The sequence below is a fragment of the Xyrauchen texanus genome, chromosome 5 (genome assembly GCF_025860055.1).
Source record: "Xyrauchen texanus isolate HMW12.3.18 chromosome 5, RBS_HiC_50CHRs, whole genome shotgun sequence".
NCBI lineage: Eukaryota > Metazoa > Chordata > Actinopteri > Cypriniformes > Catostomidae > Xyrauchen > Xyrauchen texanus.
This window is the reverse complement of record NC_068280.1, coordinates 47,775,557-47,789,473: the sequence shown is the minus strand read 5'-3', so window position 1 is coordinate 47,789,473 and position 13,917 is coordinate 47,775,557. Positions and strand designations below refer to the sequence as shown.

At 36.8% G+C, this 13,917-nt stretch overlaps 1 protein-coding gene across 3 annotated transcripts in view; it reads right to left on the bottom strand.

The window, feature by feature from the left end:
- pard3ba (par-3 family cell polarity regulator beta a) overlaps positions 1-13,499 on the bottom strand; it is a 195,367-nt gene extending 181,868 nt beyond the window's left edge. For all 3 annotated transcript variants that reach the window (XM_052126534.1, XM_052126536.1, XM_052126535.1), the window contains exon 1: positions 13,079-13,499. In XM_052126534.1, the coding sequence (XP_051982494.1) occupies positions 13,079-13,195 (117 nt within the window). In that variant the 5' untranslated portion in view covers positions 13,196-13,499. The remainder of the gene's footprint in view (positions 1-13,078) is intronic.
- Between the last annotated feature and the right edge of the window lie 418 nt (positions 13,500-13,917).

Here is a 13,917-nt window from a genome sequence, read left to right as displayed (position 1 = left end):
TACCAAATATTAACATTGATTTTCTCAGGTGTTCAAATACTTATTTGCAGCTGTATCATACAAATAAATAGTTAAAAAATTATACATTGTGATTTCTGGATTTTTTTTTTAGATTATGTCTCTCACAGTGGACATGCACCTACGATGACAATTTCAGACCCCTCCATGATTTCTAAGTGGGAGAACTTGCAAAATAGCAGGGTGTTCAAATACTTATTTTCCTCACTGTATATGCATATATTATTAGAAAAGAATTAAAACATTTTGGTCTCAGACTTTGGTCACTGTAAAGGAGTTAATGGGCAAGGAGGTGGCGAGAACCGGCTTGACAATATAAATAATATTTTAATGAGGAACTTAAACAAAAGACACAAACACACACACGACAGTCAACTCAGTGGCTCAGTGGTTGAGGCTCAGGGTTACTGACCAGAAGGTCGGGGGTTCAAGCCCCAGCACCACCAAGATGCCACTGTTGGGCCCTTGAGTAAGGCACTTAACTACAGGTTGCTCCGGGGGGATTGTCCAATACATTGTCTGCCAAATGCATAAAATGTAAACATTATCTCTCTGTCGCACCACCACCCGCAGTCGGCCTTTATCCCTCTCGGAGGCTTGATTAGAATGATAAGGGACCGGGTGTGTAAAATCACAACATGCCATCCGCCCGGTCACAGTCACTTTTAAAATATTTCATTCTTCAAAATTAAAAGGAACAAAGATATATTTTGCATATAGAAAAGCTTATTTTTAGGGCTTTTAAGATTTTCTTGTTACATTACTTTAATACAGTAAAAGAATGGCGCATTATGGTAATCTGAAACATCGTTGAAAACAATAAGAATAATAAACAAAACATCCGGACGCCTTACGGTAATGAGAATTTGAGTGTAATTGGGAGGAATATTTTTTGACAATTTGATGAGAATAACCCTACCAAAGAACTAGATCTTAATTCTCATTTCATTCAACTTTTGACTACATATCTGTTCATTAAACAGCCTCAATCCTCCAAATACACTTTAAAATGTTTAACAAAGAAAGATGACAGCTTCTGAAAACCGAATAAGCCAAATCGTTCTATACACAATGAAAAAGTGACTCTTAATTCAGATTAAACTTATATTTTTGGTGAAGTGTTTTCTCCATTTCTTCCCAACAGGAAGCAACAATTTGCGTCTACCCTGCTGGTCTGGAGAACAGTTCACGCTGTTAGTCAGATATGTCTGCTGGGATTGTTTTCGGCTTCATGCAACTGTCTGAGCAACACTAAACTCTGAATGAACAGAACACACCTGGAGCTTGTTACAGACACTGGCACTATCACTGAAAGAAATCACTCAGACATATAAACAAGCAATGACAGACTGGTGCACACATGGTCTGACAGTTGAGCATAATACCTGCCTTACCAATAGTGTTACTGGACACAACAGAAATTATGATAAATAATTTAAGTGATGTTGCAGAAAGCAAAACATTTCCATTGTCACCAAGCATTAGATTACAACTAATATTTAATTAGGTTTTTCCTTTGGCAATATATCATTAGGTTATAAGGCTTATAAATTCATAAACACACTTTTGCTGGAAAACGATGGCACACTGATGGCAAAACTATTGATACATAACAAAAATTGGCTGTAAAATTGGCTAATCTTTGTTAGCCAGCAAAATAACTTTACCTTGGTGACACACTGAAATTGTCAAAATTTGCAGAATCAACATTCAATACATCACAGAAAACCAATTATGTTAAATGATGTGTTATAAACCAATTAGGCAGAACAACTATGGCTGGGTAAAAATATAGATTGTCTGATTAATCACAATATTCAAATTAATGATCCTAATATTGATTCTTAATCCCAAGAATAATCTTTTACTTTTACTTTAAAGTTCTTACTTTTTTTGCATTGATTATTATATCTGTTAAATAAATAGCAATTGAACTACATAATTTGGTCCCTGTTGTTAATGTTTTTAATTTATATTTTCACAATGTACCAAGTCAAAGAATCCCTATATAATTTACAGTATATTACCTGAGAGCAAGTTCCTAATACAGATTAATTCCCATAACATGAAACCAATAAGTATTTGCAGATTATTTACAGAGCTTCAAAGAACAGCATTATGTGTTTAGCAGGAAACAAATCCAGCAAAATATTTGGAAACAATGTATGTGCGAGAAAACTGATATTTATATCAGGATTACCTGATTATTTGCTCTCAAATGTCACCCACAACCTGCAATCTGTCATGATGAGAACCAAGTCGTAATCCCAAAATACTTTGTTTGGGTTAATGTTGCGTTAATGTTCTTCAAAGCTGCCATCTTTTATTTAAGGACTGAAGTAGTAAGCAAACTGTTTTAGATGTGCGCAAGTTGTCAAAGCCATGTAGCACAGTGGGTAAAATGTTTACGACACAAGACCCCTGTGATAACAGGGATGCAGGTTTGAATCTGGCATGCATCATGTACTACTCCCAATCCTTTCTCTCCATTTCCATGTCTTAACTAGTGTGGCAAGAAAACGTATGTGAACCCTTTAGAATTACCTGAATTGTAATGTATATAAATTTGTCTTAAAATCTGCTTTGATCTTCATCCAAGTTACTAATTACTAATAACAGACAAATTGCATTGTTCTTGTACATATTAAATACATTATTCATACATTCATAGTGTAGGTTGGAAAAAGTATGTGAACCACTAGGCTAATGAAGACAACAAAAGATAGTCAAGAGTTGGAAAACCTGGCATACAATTAATGAAACGAGATTGGAGGTGTGGGTTAGAGCTACTTTTGAGTTTACATTTTGAGTTTAATATTCACAAGAAGCATCTGCTGACATGGACCATACCTCACAAAAAAAATAAAAATAAAAAGGAGATCTCAGAGGTCCTACGATCAAGGATTGTTGCCTTGCATGAAGCTGGAAAGGGTTACAAAGTTCTCAAAAAGCTCAGATATTCATCTGTATACAGTTAGACAAAGCGTCTATAAATGGAGACAGTTTAGTACTGTGGCTACTCTCCCTAGAAGTGGCCGTCTAGCTAAGATGACTTGAAGGGCACACCGCAGAATACTCGATGAGGTAAAAAAAGAACCCTAGAGTGACAGCTAAAGACTTGAAGGAATCATTGGTACTGGTTAACATCTCTGTTCATGAGTCTACTATATGGAAAACATTAAAAAAGCATGGTGTCCATGGCAAGACGTTGCTTTCCAACAAAAACATTGCTCCGTGCCTGAAGTTTGCCAAAGACCACCCTGACACTCCACAATGCTACTGGGAAAAAATGTTGTGGACTGATGAAACCAAGGTTGAATTGTTTGGGAAGAACATGCAGCACAACGTATGGTGTAAAAAGGGCACCGCACACAAACAAGCAATCATAGCAACATGCATCATCTCAGAGGTGAATTATGGTGAAGGAAGCATCATGATTTGGGGCTGCATTGCTGCTTCAGGGCATGGACCGCTTGCAACCATTCAAGAAAATGTAGTTCCTAAGTTTATCAAGAAATTCTACAAGATAATGTCAGCGTGGGTGTTCGCCCACTGAAGCTCAGTAGAAGCATGGTGATGTAGCAGGTCAATGACCCTAAACATCGAAGTAAATCCACTACATAATGGCTTTAAAAACAGAAAATACACCTTTTGGAGTGACCTAGTCAGAGCCCAGACCTTAACCCATTAGAGATGCTCTGGAATGCAGGAGTCAATTATACCAGACATCCTAAGAATATGGCTGAGCTGAAGCAGTTCTGTAAAGAAGATTGGTCAAAATTCATTCTGAACATTGTGCAGGTCTAATTCACAGCTACCAGAAACGCTTGGTTGAGGGTATTGCTGTCAAAAGTGGATCAACCATTTATTAAACCCATGTACTTTTTCCAAATCACTGTGAAATTAAGGAGATGTGTTCAATAAAGACATGAAATATTAGAACTGTTTGTGTGTTGTTAGCTTAAGCACATTGTGTTTGTCTATACTTGTGACTTTAATGAAGATGACATCACATTTTATGACTAATTAATCCAGAAAACCAGCCAATTCCAAAGGGTTCACATAGTTTTTCTTGCCACTGTATACCGTCGTAATACCAAATAAGGCAAAATTGTGTGTGCGTGAGAAGCATGCATTTTACAACTTGTTGAGGAAGAACCAATCCTTGTATTTGCTAAAGTTTACAAGTTTTATGGAATTAAATCTTTTAAGTTTTATTTGAGGCAATTAGTATCAAGTAAACTGGACCCACAAGCAGAACTATGTGGTTCTTTTTCCCAAAATGTATCTGAGGAATAATCTGTGTTTATTTCTGGGACAGGCAGAATTTCTGTATAAACTCATTTTCAAAAGAAATTTGCTGGTCTATGATTGTGGCATCAACAATTTGTATATAAACCTGCCCCTAAATGGCAATGTAACCGTATGGTCAGCCAGCGGTCCACCCCGCCTCCTGTGAACCTTTTCAGAAGCTGGGAGAGACGAGAGAAGGGCCGAGCGGAGACACAGAGAGAGAGAGAATTTGCTAGCACATCCCTCCTCCATCCTGGGTTTCGGCACAACAGTAACCGTTTAAAGCATGGGCAAGGAATAGGCAGGAAGCGGCTGAGTGGTCAAAGTTAAGTTTAATGGAATAAATTCTCTCTCTCTCTCTCTCTACTGAAGGCTACCCTTCATCTCGCTCTCCCGCTGATCAACTGATTCAGCGCAGGCCATGCAGCCTCATGGCCCAGCCACACTGCAATGTTTTCTCTTCTAAGTAGTTTATGCTGCAAAGAGGACCAGGCTTTATGCCAACAATCAAAGTTTTGGCTAAACAAGACTAATACTGTACATAAATTTTGGACAAACTATCTTAGAGTTCATTCAATATAAAGCGTCAGCCTATAATAAGCGTGTGTGCACATGTGCAATAGTGTCTGCACTGTAGCCATCAGTATACGCATTTTGAAAGGTCCTTTAGGACTGAATGTTGCATACCCATTATGACATTTAAAAGCCAGGGCAATTTGTTGTAGAGATGCCTGCTGACGCCGATGGCTTTGTGCTCTTGGAAGCATGCCATGTGTTTAGTGATCTCAGCAGTGTTCCCTGCCAAGTCAGCTCCCCAGCCTCCCTCAAAGGTTAGCAGTGGCCCAGCAGAGCCCGACTCGAGACAGGATAATAAAGCAAAGTTTTCCACTGCTGTCAGTGAGATAATCTCCACCACTCAATCAGGCCCTGCTGTATGTATAAACGTAACGTTATTGAATTAGACAGACACTACTCATTAATCTTTGAAATCACTATGTCGCTATAGACCCTGTAGAGTACATTGTCACAGTTAAAATGAAAGTGCAAATTATCAGCAAATGTTGCTGCCTTCAAAAAAGTACTTTTTTGAAGGCAGCAACATTTGCTGATAAAGTACTTTTTTGTACTAGTGGATAAGCACATATTTATCCTCAAGTTTCAAAAAAGAATTAAGTAATTTACATAAGCCAAATGGCAAAGAGTCCAACCCGGTTTCTTGACAAGTCTTAATAATAGTATGAGATGACTACTCCCATGTACAGAAAAATAAATGAACCAACAATATTAACCCCACAAACAAGCGTTTGAACTTTCCTTCAGAAATCCTATATTTATTGTGCATTATCTCATTGAGCATCAATAGGTTCATCCAAAAGCTAAAAAACATTGCTTTCAGAGGCTTTATTTGGAGTTAGGATGTAAATCAAGTGCATTTCGAACTATTCTGAGACCAGTGCATACAGACAGCACACTGGAAGTTAAGTAATTCACTAAATAGGGAGCATCCTAAGTGCATTCAATCCAAATTTACTATCAAAAGTTCAGCACCACTCAACATGTTTGGCAGGCATGGGACAATGTTAATTAGTATATAGATTCAGAATTTATAATCTATAATTTTATATATGGTTGGCAGTGATTGGATTATGCTGGACATTACTTTGAATAACAGTTAATAATGCTAATTTCTGATGTAATGTCTGCAACTCTTAAAAACAAACAAAAAAAAACTTAGTCCCACTGTCCACAAATGGACATCACTTGATGTCGCTAGTCTCTGTACTGTGAAGTCACCAATTGGCATTCCTACTGCTGTCGATCTAACATTATTGGTGGACTGCACGTCTGGCTATGTCTTTTAAAACTATGATCACAGATGAGGCATTTTGCTAGTAAAACTGGGATTTCATTCTAATTTGACAAGGAAAATGTTCTTGTCCCTAAAAATGCACATTCTGCAGGGGAGAGCGTTTTTAATAAAACCAACAAAAAAAAAAATCAATGTATGAATCAAACTCATTCAGACTGCCAATAATATCTTTTCCACACTTATATCAGTGTATGTGGTTACTGATGAATCAAAAAGAATAGTGAAATTGCTCACAGAAACTTAACTTCTATCTTGCCCCCCCACAGTCTTCATTCCTATTGGTTGTTGCTCCTGAAAGTTGATCCTATTTTGCATCAAGTTAAACTTCTCAACTTTGTCATGTCACTCGCACCGCCCACAGAGTCGCCTATGGTCAAGGGTTCAAATTTGTCCAAAAGCAAAAGGCAAGATAACCATTAATAATAAAGCCTTTACATGGCTCAGTACAAAAGGTAAAAAAAATCTATCCAACACGTTTTAGAGTGGGCCTTCCTCAGGGACAGTCTGAAATGTTTAAAGACACAAGCAGTCACACACAACTTGATAAAGAATTGAAGATATTTTGTTATAAATAAATGATAAACAAAAGCAGTTTAGGCCTAAGAATTTGAACAAAATGATGGCTTTTAAATATAATGTATAATGGCTCAAAATTCCATTTTATCCTTAAACATACACAATAGCGGCAAAACGTTTGGAATAATGTACAGATGTTGCTCTTATGGAAATAAATTTGTACTTTCATTCACCAAAGTGACATTCGACTGATCACAATGTATAGTCAGGACATTAATAATGTGAAAAATTACTATTACAATTTGAAACAAATGTTCAGAACTTCTTAAGCTACTTCAAATAGTTCTCATCAAAAAATCCTCCACGTGCAGCAATGACAGCTTTGCATATCCTTGACATTATAGCGGTCAGTTTGTCCAGATACTCTGGTGACATTTCACCCCACACTTCCTGTAGCACTTGCCGTAGATGTGACTGTCTTGTCGGGCACTTCTCACACACTTACAGTCTAACTGATCCCACAAAAGCTCAATGTGGTTAAGATCCATAACACTCTTTTCCAATTATCTGTTGTCCGATGTCTGATTTCTTTGCCCACTCTAACCATTTCTTTTTGTTTTCTGTTTCAAAAGTGGCTTTTTCTTTGCAATTCTTCCCATAAGTCCTGCAACCCTGAGTCTTCTCTTCACTTTTGTACCTGAAACTGGTGTTTAGCGGGAAGACTTCAATGATGCTGTCAGCGGAGTACATGTGAGGCTTTATTTCTCAAACTAGAGACTCTGATGTACTTATCCTCTTGTGTAGATGTGCATCTAACCTTCCACATCTCTATCTGTCCTTGTTAGAGACAGTTGTCCTTTGTCTTTGAAGACTAGTGTACAATTTTGTATAAAATGTTTTTTTTTTTTTGGCAATTTCAAGCATTGTATAGCCTTCATTCCTCAAATCAATGATTGACTGACGAGTTTCTAGAGAAAGCGGTTTCTTGTTAGACATTTTTGACCTAATATTGCCCTTAAGATATGCCAGTCTATTGCATACTGTGGCAACTCAAAAACAAACACAAAGACAATGTTAAGCTTCATTTAACAAACCAAATTGCTTTCAGCAATGTTTGATATAATGGCAAGTGACTTTCTAGTACCAATTTGGCAATTTAGCATGATTACTCAAGGATAAGATGTTGGAGTGATAGCTGCTGGAAATGGGGCCTGTCTAGATTTATCAAAAATAACTTTTTTCAAATAGTGTGATGCAGTTTTTTTACATCAGTGATGTCCTGACTATACTTTGTGATCAGTAGAATGCCACTTTTGTTAAAGTACCAATTTCCTTCCGAAACAGCAAAATCTGTACATTAGTCCAAAGTTTTGGACGCCAGTGTGTGTGTGCGCACACGTGTGTGTATATGTATGCATGTATGTATGTATATATATATATATATATATATATATGCTTTAAGTGGTTGTTCTACAAATAATCATTATCCATCTTTTTGATGAAATGGGGAGATTTAAGAACTACGACGACTGACAAGCGCAATTTGGAGAAACAGGAAAGTTCTATTCATAAATTTGACTTGAAGAGTCAAAAGTTTTAATCATTGCATCTATACCAAAATAACTGCATTGTTATTGTTTAGTAAAATATACAATATCAGTCTGATTTACTCCAATTTGTAAGTACTTATTTAAGTTGATTTTTTTTGTGTCAAGTTACATGTACTGAATATGTATTATTATTTTTCCATAAAATTTCCTGGAAGGTGGAAATATTTTTAATAAAAAAAAAAAAATGCTATTAATACAGATGTTTTATTTAGCCTTCGGGGTGTACAAATATTACACTATATCATAGAACTGTTATCTGTAGATAAAACCTTTACATTGACAAAATATCCTGACTTGGCCCACTTGGTGATGAAGTGAAATAGCCCTGTAGTACAGGACCCTACTATTCATTAATACCATCAAATCTCCTGCCTGTAATAAGTTAGCTTTACTATAAAATAAAAATGACTGAAATCTCAAAATAAAAATGCTAATTAACAAGCCAAGAAGTCAAATTTGCATCCTTTAAATTAACATCAACATAAAAGGTATATGTGATGTGAATATGCATAAGAGAACTGCGGCATGGATGCAGTACGATCATAGATGAGGGACTCAATACATCAGCGACGCTCGAGACCTGAGAGCTTGATTGACAGAACAGATAAAGCGCCCATATCCGCCAACCACAGCTGGCAGCGGCCCATACCATCAGACTGAGCCAATCTCTGCCGATAACGTCTATCAGTCAGGCATACTAAAACCTCCCATAATGCCTGCCATCTCAGCCCAAGAGCTCAGGCCAAACTAATCAAGCACTGCCTGCCACCTGCATTCAGAGATAGGGAGCGATTAATGTCATGGCTGTATTCATCACATAAGTCTTCCTTTATTTTAACTGGCATTTAGTGTGAAACCGAGACAATACAAGTAGAGTAGTTAACGGTGACCATACATTGCAGAATTGAAGAACGACTGTGTTCAAATGCACTGAGGACTTATATAACAATGTATTGAAATCAAAGATTTCCATATGGTACTGATGTTAAAGCGATTCATAAAGGAGTATTTTGGGGTCATTACAAGTTAAGCTCAATAAACAGCATTTGTGGCATTTGTTATGGTGATTACCACCAAAATTATTTTCGATTCATTACTCCTTTTCTTCAAAAAAAGCAAAAATGGAGGTTACATTGAGGCACTTACAATGGAAGTGAATGGGGCCAATTTTTTGAGGGTTTAAAAAGACAAATGTAATTATATTTTAGCTGGCAAAGACGTGGGAGCGCATAATATACTGGACGAGGCGAGGCACAGTCGAGTGAGCGCACAAGAGTATGCAGACACCAGGAACTGTCGCACTTTCCTAGAACTGTCCTTGTTCTATAGCAGCATCAATTTCCAAAGTGTAGAAAAAATCTGATAAGACGAATTTCAGAGCGGGGTTGCATTGAGCCACATTTTAAGTATTCCCGCACATTCAGTGTTCACAGTGCGCAAAATTCCCAAATATTTCCTTTTCAACTTGTTGATGAAAATTATCAATCCAAACATTGGAACACAAAAAATCAACTGTTTTTTTCTGTTGGACTGTAAATCCATCTATCTCCATGCATCTCTCATCATACTAGTTTTGTTCCCACAGTAAAAATAAGTGCATTTTCTCTCATTAATTCACTTTTAGAGATGAAGCGCTGAATGAAACGTTAACTGCTATCTGGTTATCCAAGTGGCACCAAATTATGAGCTGCTCAGTATCCAAAATACAAGTGAACATTTAATTAGTTAATATTTCAAAATGTAAACATTAATTCGACCTGATAATGGCATTTGTAATGAAGAAGCAAACTCACTTTGGCTATTATTATTAGAATAATAATAATTAGAGTTGTTCATCTTGATGACATTTAAATCTGTCTGCTTCACGACATTCTCATAACACAACTGTTACATTTCTTATTTCTGGATTGTGTAGGTATTATTTTTCTGTTCTTTGTGTCAGTGTTGGTCTTGTTTGGGTTGTCTAATTTTATGTTTATATCCACATTCTTAATTCATAGATTAGGCCTAATGTCTACCTACTGTATATTACATGTACAACTGATTTAGTAGCAAGATCTCCTCTCTCATGGATTCATATGTTTATTACATTCAGCCAATAATCAAACCTTTAACTCAGTGATTAGGCCTAAATCTTTGATCTGGTTGTGAAAACTACACAAGGCCAAAAAGTTGACAGCATGACTAAACGGGTGACCAAAAACCCATCCTCTGCTCCTCAGAACTCTTTGCTTAAAAACAAGTGAAAATGGTGGGACGTCTGAGGTCAGTATGATGTATTTATATCTCTATGCACTTGTATGAGACTACATAAGGCATAAATCATGTCTTGTAAATCATAAATTTAACACAATTTAGGGAAATATATATATATATATATATATATATATATATACACACACTGGTGGTCAAAAGTTTGGAATAATGTACAGATTTTGCAGTTTCGGAAGGAAATCGGTACTTTAATTTACCAAAGTGGCATTCAGCTGATCACAAAGTATAGTCTGGACATTACTGATGTAAAAAACAGCACCATCATTATTTGAAAAAAGTCATTTTTTATCAAATCTAGACAGGCCCCATTTCCAGCAGCCATCCCTGAAACATCTTATCCTTGAGTAATCATGATAAATTGCTTATTTGGTACAGGAAAATCACATTTATATCAAACACATATGAAAGCTATTTGGCTCGATAAATGAAGCTTAACATTGTCTTTGTGTTTGTTTGTCTTCAGGTCAATATTAGATCAACAAAAAAAAGAATCAGCTTTCTCTAGAATCGCATCAGTCAATCATTGTTTTGAGGAATGGTTATACAATGCTTGAAATTGCCAAAAAAACTGAAGATTTCATACAAAGGTGTACACTACAGTCTTCAAAGACAAAGGACAACTGGCTCTAACATGGACAGAAAGAGATGTGGAAGGTCAGATGCACATCTAAACAAGAGGATAAGTACATCAGAGTCTCTAGTTTGAGAAATAGATGCCTCACATGTCCTCAGCTGACAGCTTCATTGAATTCTACCCGCTCAACTCCAGTTTCATGTACAACAGTGAAGAGAAGACTCAGGGGTGCAGCCTTATGGGAAGAATTGCAAAGAAAAAGCCACTTTTGAAACAGAAAATCAAAAAGAAAAGGTTAGAGTGGGTAAAGAAACGGACATTGGACAACAGATAATTGGAAAAGAGTGTTATGATCTTAAACCCATTGAGCTTTTGTGGGATCAGTTAGACTGCAAGTGTGTGAGAAGTGCCCGACAAGACAGTCACATCTATGGCAAGTGCTACAGGAAGTGTGGGATGAAATGTCACCGGAGTTTCTGGACAAACTGACCACTAGAATGTCAAGGATCTGCAAAGCTGTCATTGCTGCACATGGAGGATTTTTTGATGAGAACTCTTTGAAATAGATTAAGAAGTCCTGAACATTTATTTCAAATTGTAATAGTAATTTTTCACATTATTAATGTCCTGACTATACATTGTGATCAGTTGAATTACACCTTGGTGAATAAAAGTACAAATTTCTGTTAAAATCTGTACATTAATCCAAACTTTTGGCCGCCAGTGTATATAAAAAAAAAAAAAAATAAAAAAAAAAGTTATCTTCAGACACATTTGTTTAAAGCCATGATGGTAAAAACAGCTATTTAAAAAATGTTGTTGGGGCAAGTAAAAATCTGAAGCACTGGCTCAACTGGGCCAGTAGAAACTAATCTCCAGCGTTGAGCCAGTTCATATTTTGTGGCTAAACTTTTGAAATAGTGAGTATTTTTATGTTTACGGATTGACCCCATTGACTTCCATTGCAAGTGCCTAACTGTAACACAAATATTTGCTTTTATTTTTATTTTTTCTTTAAAGAAATGGAGATGAGTCGAAACAAATTTTTGTGGAAATCAATATTGTGCCACAAATGCTGTGGATTAAGCTATGAACCAGGAATATTCCTTTAATTTCAAAGATTGCTTTAATGCTCTGTAAAGATGAGTATTCAACTTCTCACTATTTCTTTTTTATTATTATTTGTTATGCAGATAATACCATTTGTCATGAAAAAAACCTGCAATAAAGGGGAAAATAGGCAAAATAGAATTATCATAAGTGGTCTTACACATTTGGATCTGACTGTATCTTTACAAACCAATGTAAAAGTTAATTTTTATTTATCTGTTATAAAAGTGGAAGTTATTCAGGTCTGGTAAGCACTTGTTTTCCAACCTACAGTTTCCCACCCATATACAGTGTAGTTTAAAGATAATGTTTGCATATTTGAGGTACAGGACCAAACCTTAGCCATAGTGTCAGATTACAGGAATTTTTAGCAATAAAGAATTGCCAGAGATTTGAGGAATGTCCCTTCATAGAGCCACTGCTGACAGCTCGAGATCACGATCTTATGTGGAGGGCACACCCTGTTAACAATTCTACTATGGTGGAGGATTAACGCTTAATATTCATACGCCTTCGCCATTGGTCGGAAAGCAAGCCTCGTTACTAAGACCTACTTAATATTCATGAGGAGAGCTATAATTCTTAAATAACATCGTCTGTAGCCTATTTAATATTCATGAGCAGAGCATTGGCCATAGTAGGATTCGTACAACCACCGGCGTACACTTCTTGAAATAAATGCGATTAAATACCTCATACAAATAATGTTTTGAATAATCCAAAGAGTTTAATCGCACTCACCAAGTCGTATTTATCATTTTATCGACATGTCTTGTCGTTTTCAAACTTTAAAACAAAAGGTAAACACGTTACCTGTTCGATTATCTTCTTATATCTTTGTGTGGCTTGATCGATCAAGTCCCGCACCATCCAGTCGACTTTACACGGGACGACCACCCCCGTTCTTCCGAAATTCACCGTCACTTTCATCTTAGCTGCGTCATCCAAAAGGTTTAATGTCCTCCGTGTTTGTTTGTTTCACCGTTTATCTGAAATCGCGCGCGGTTACCCTTCCGCAGAGGAGACAACAGGTGTCATTGGTCAACAAGTACAGGTGCGATCTTCACTTCTCTTGAGAGTGCTAGAAAAGTCTTAATAAGCCCAAATAAAGTCCATGAACGGAGTAATCATCCGGTAATCCGTCCAAAAGACACTTTGAATGAGAGTTACCAGTGCTGACGGAAATACTAAAGTCGTACTGTAATATGATGTCCCCGAAGTGCTGCTCACTGAAGTCCAGGGCGAAACCGGAAGCGTTGGACTATCGTGATTGCGGCGCTTCAGCTGTTGCTGACGGCTGTGTGATCGACACACTCAGTCCCCATTTACGATCATTACTGCTGAAAGGAAATCGTACACAAGACGAGGGCTTCAGCGTGTAAATAGACATTATATACGTGTTTCCAGAGAAGGAAGTGGAGATAATCCCCTCAGTTTATAAAAATCAAGTTTTTCCTTACTTGTTATTGTACTTGTAGCCCATATATTATATTTTTGCTTCGAAAGTTATAAAAATAATAAAAACTGACTTCTGCTGTATGAGGCGTTGGAATTCAACTTTGCACTTGCCTTCAGATTTATAGCTAGATAGATAGATAGTTTGCATTTGCCAGTCAATTTTGACCTGGACATCAATTGTGGCTTTACACATG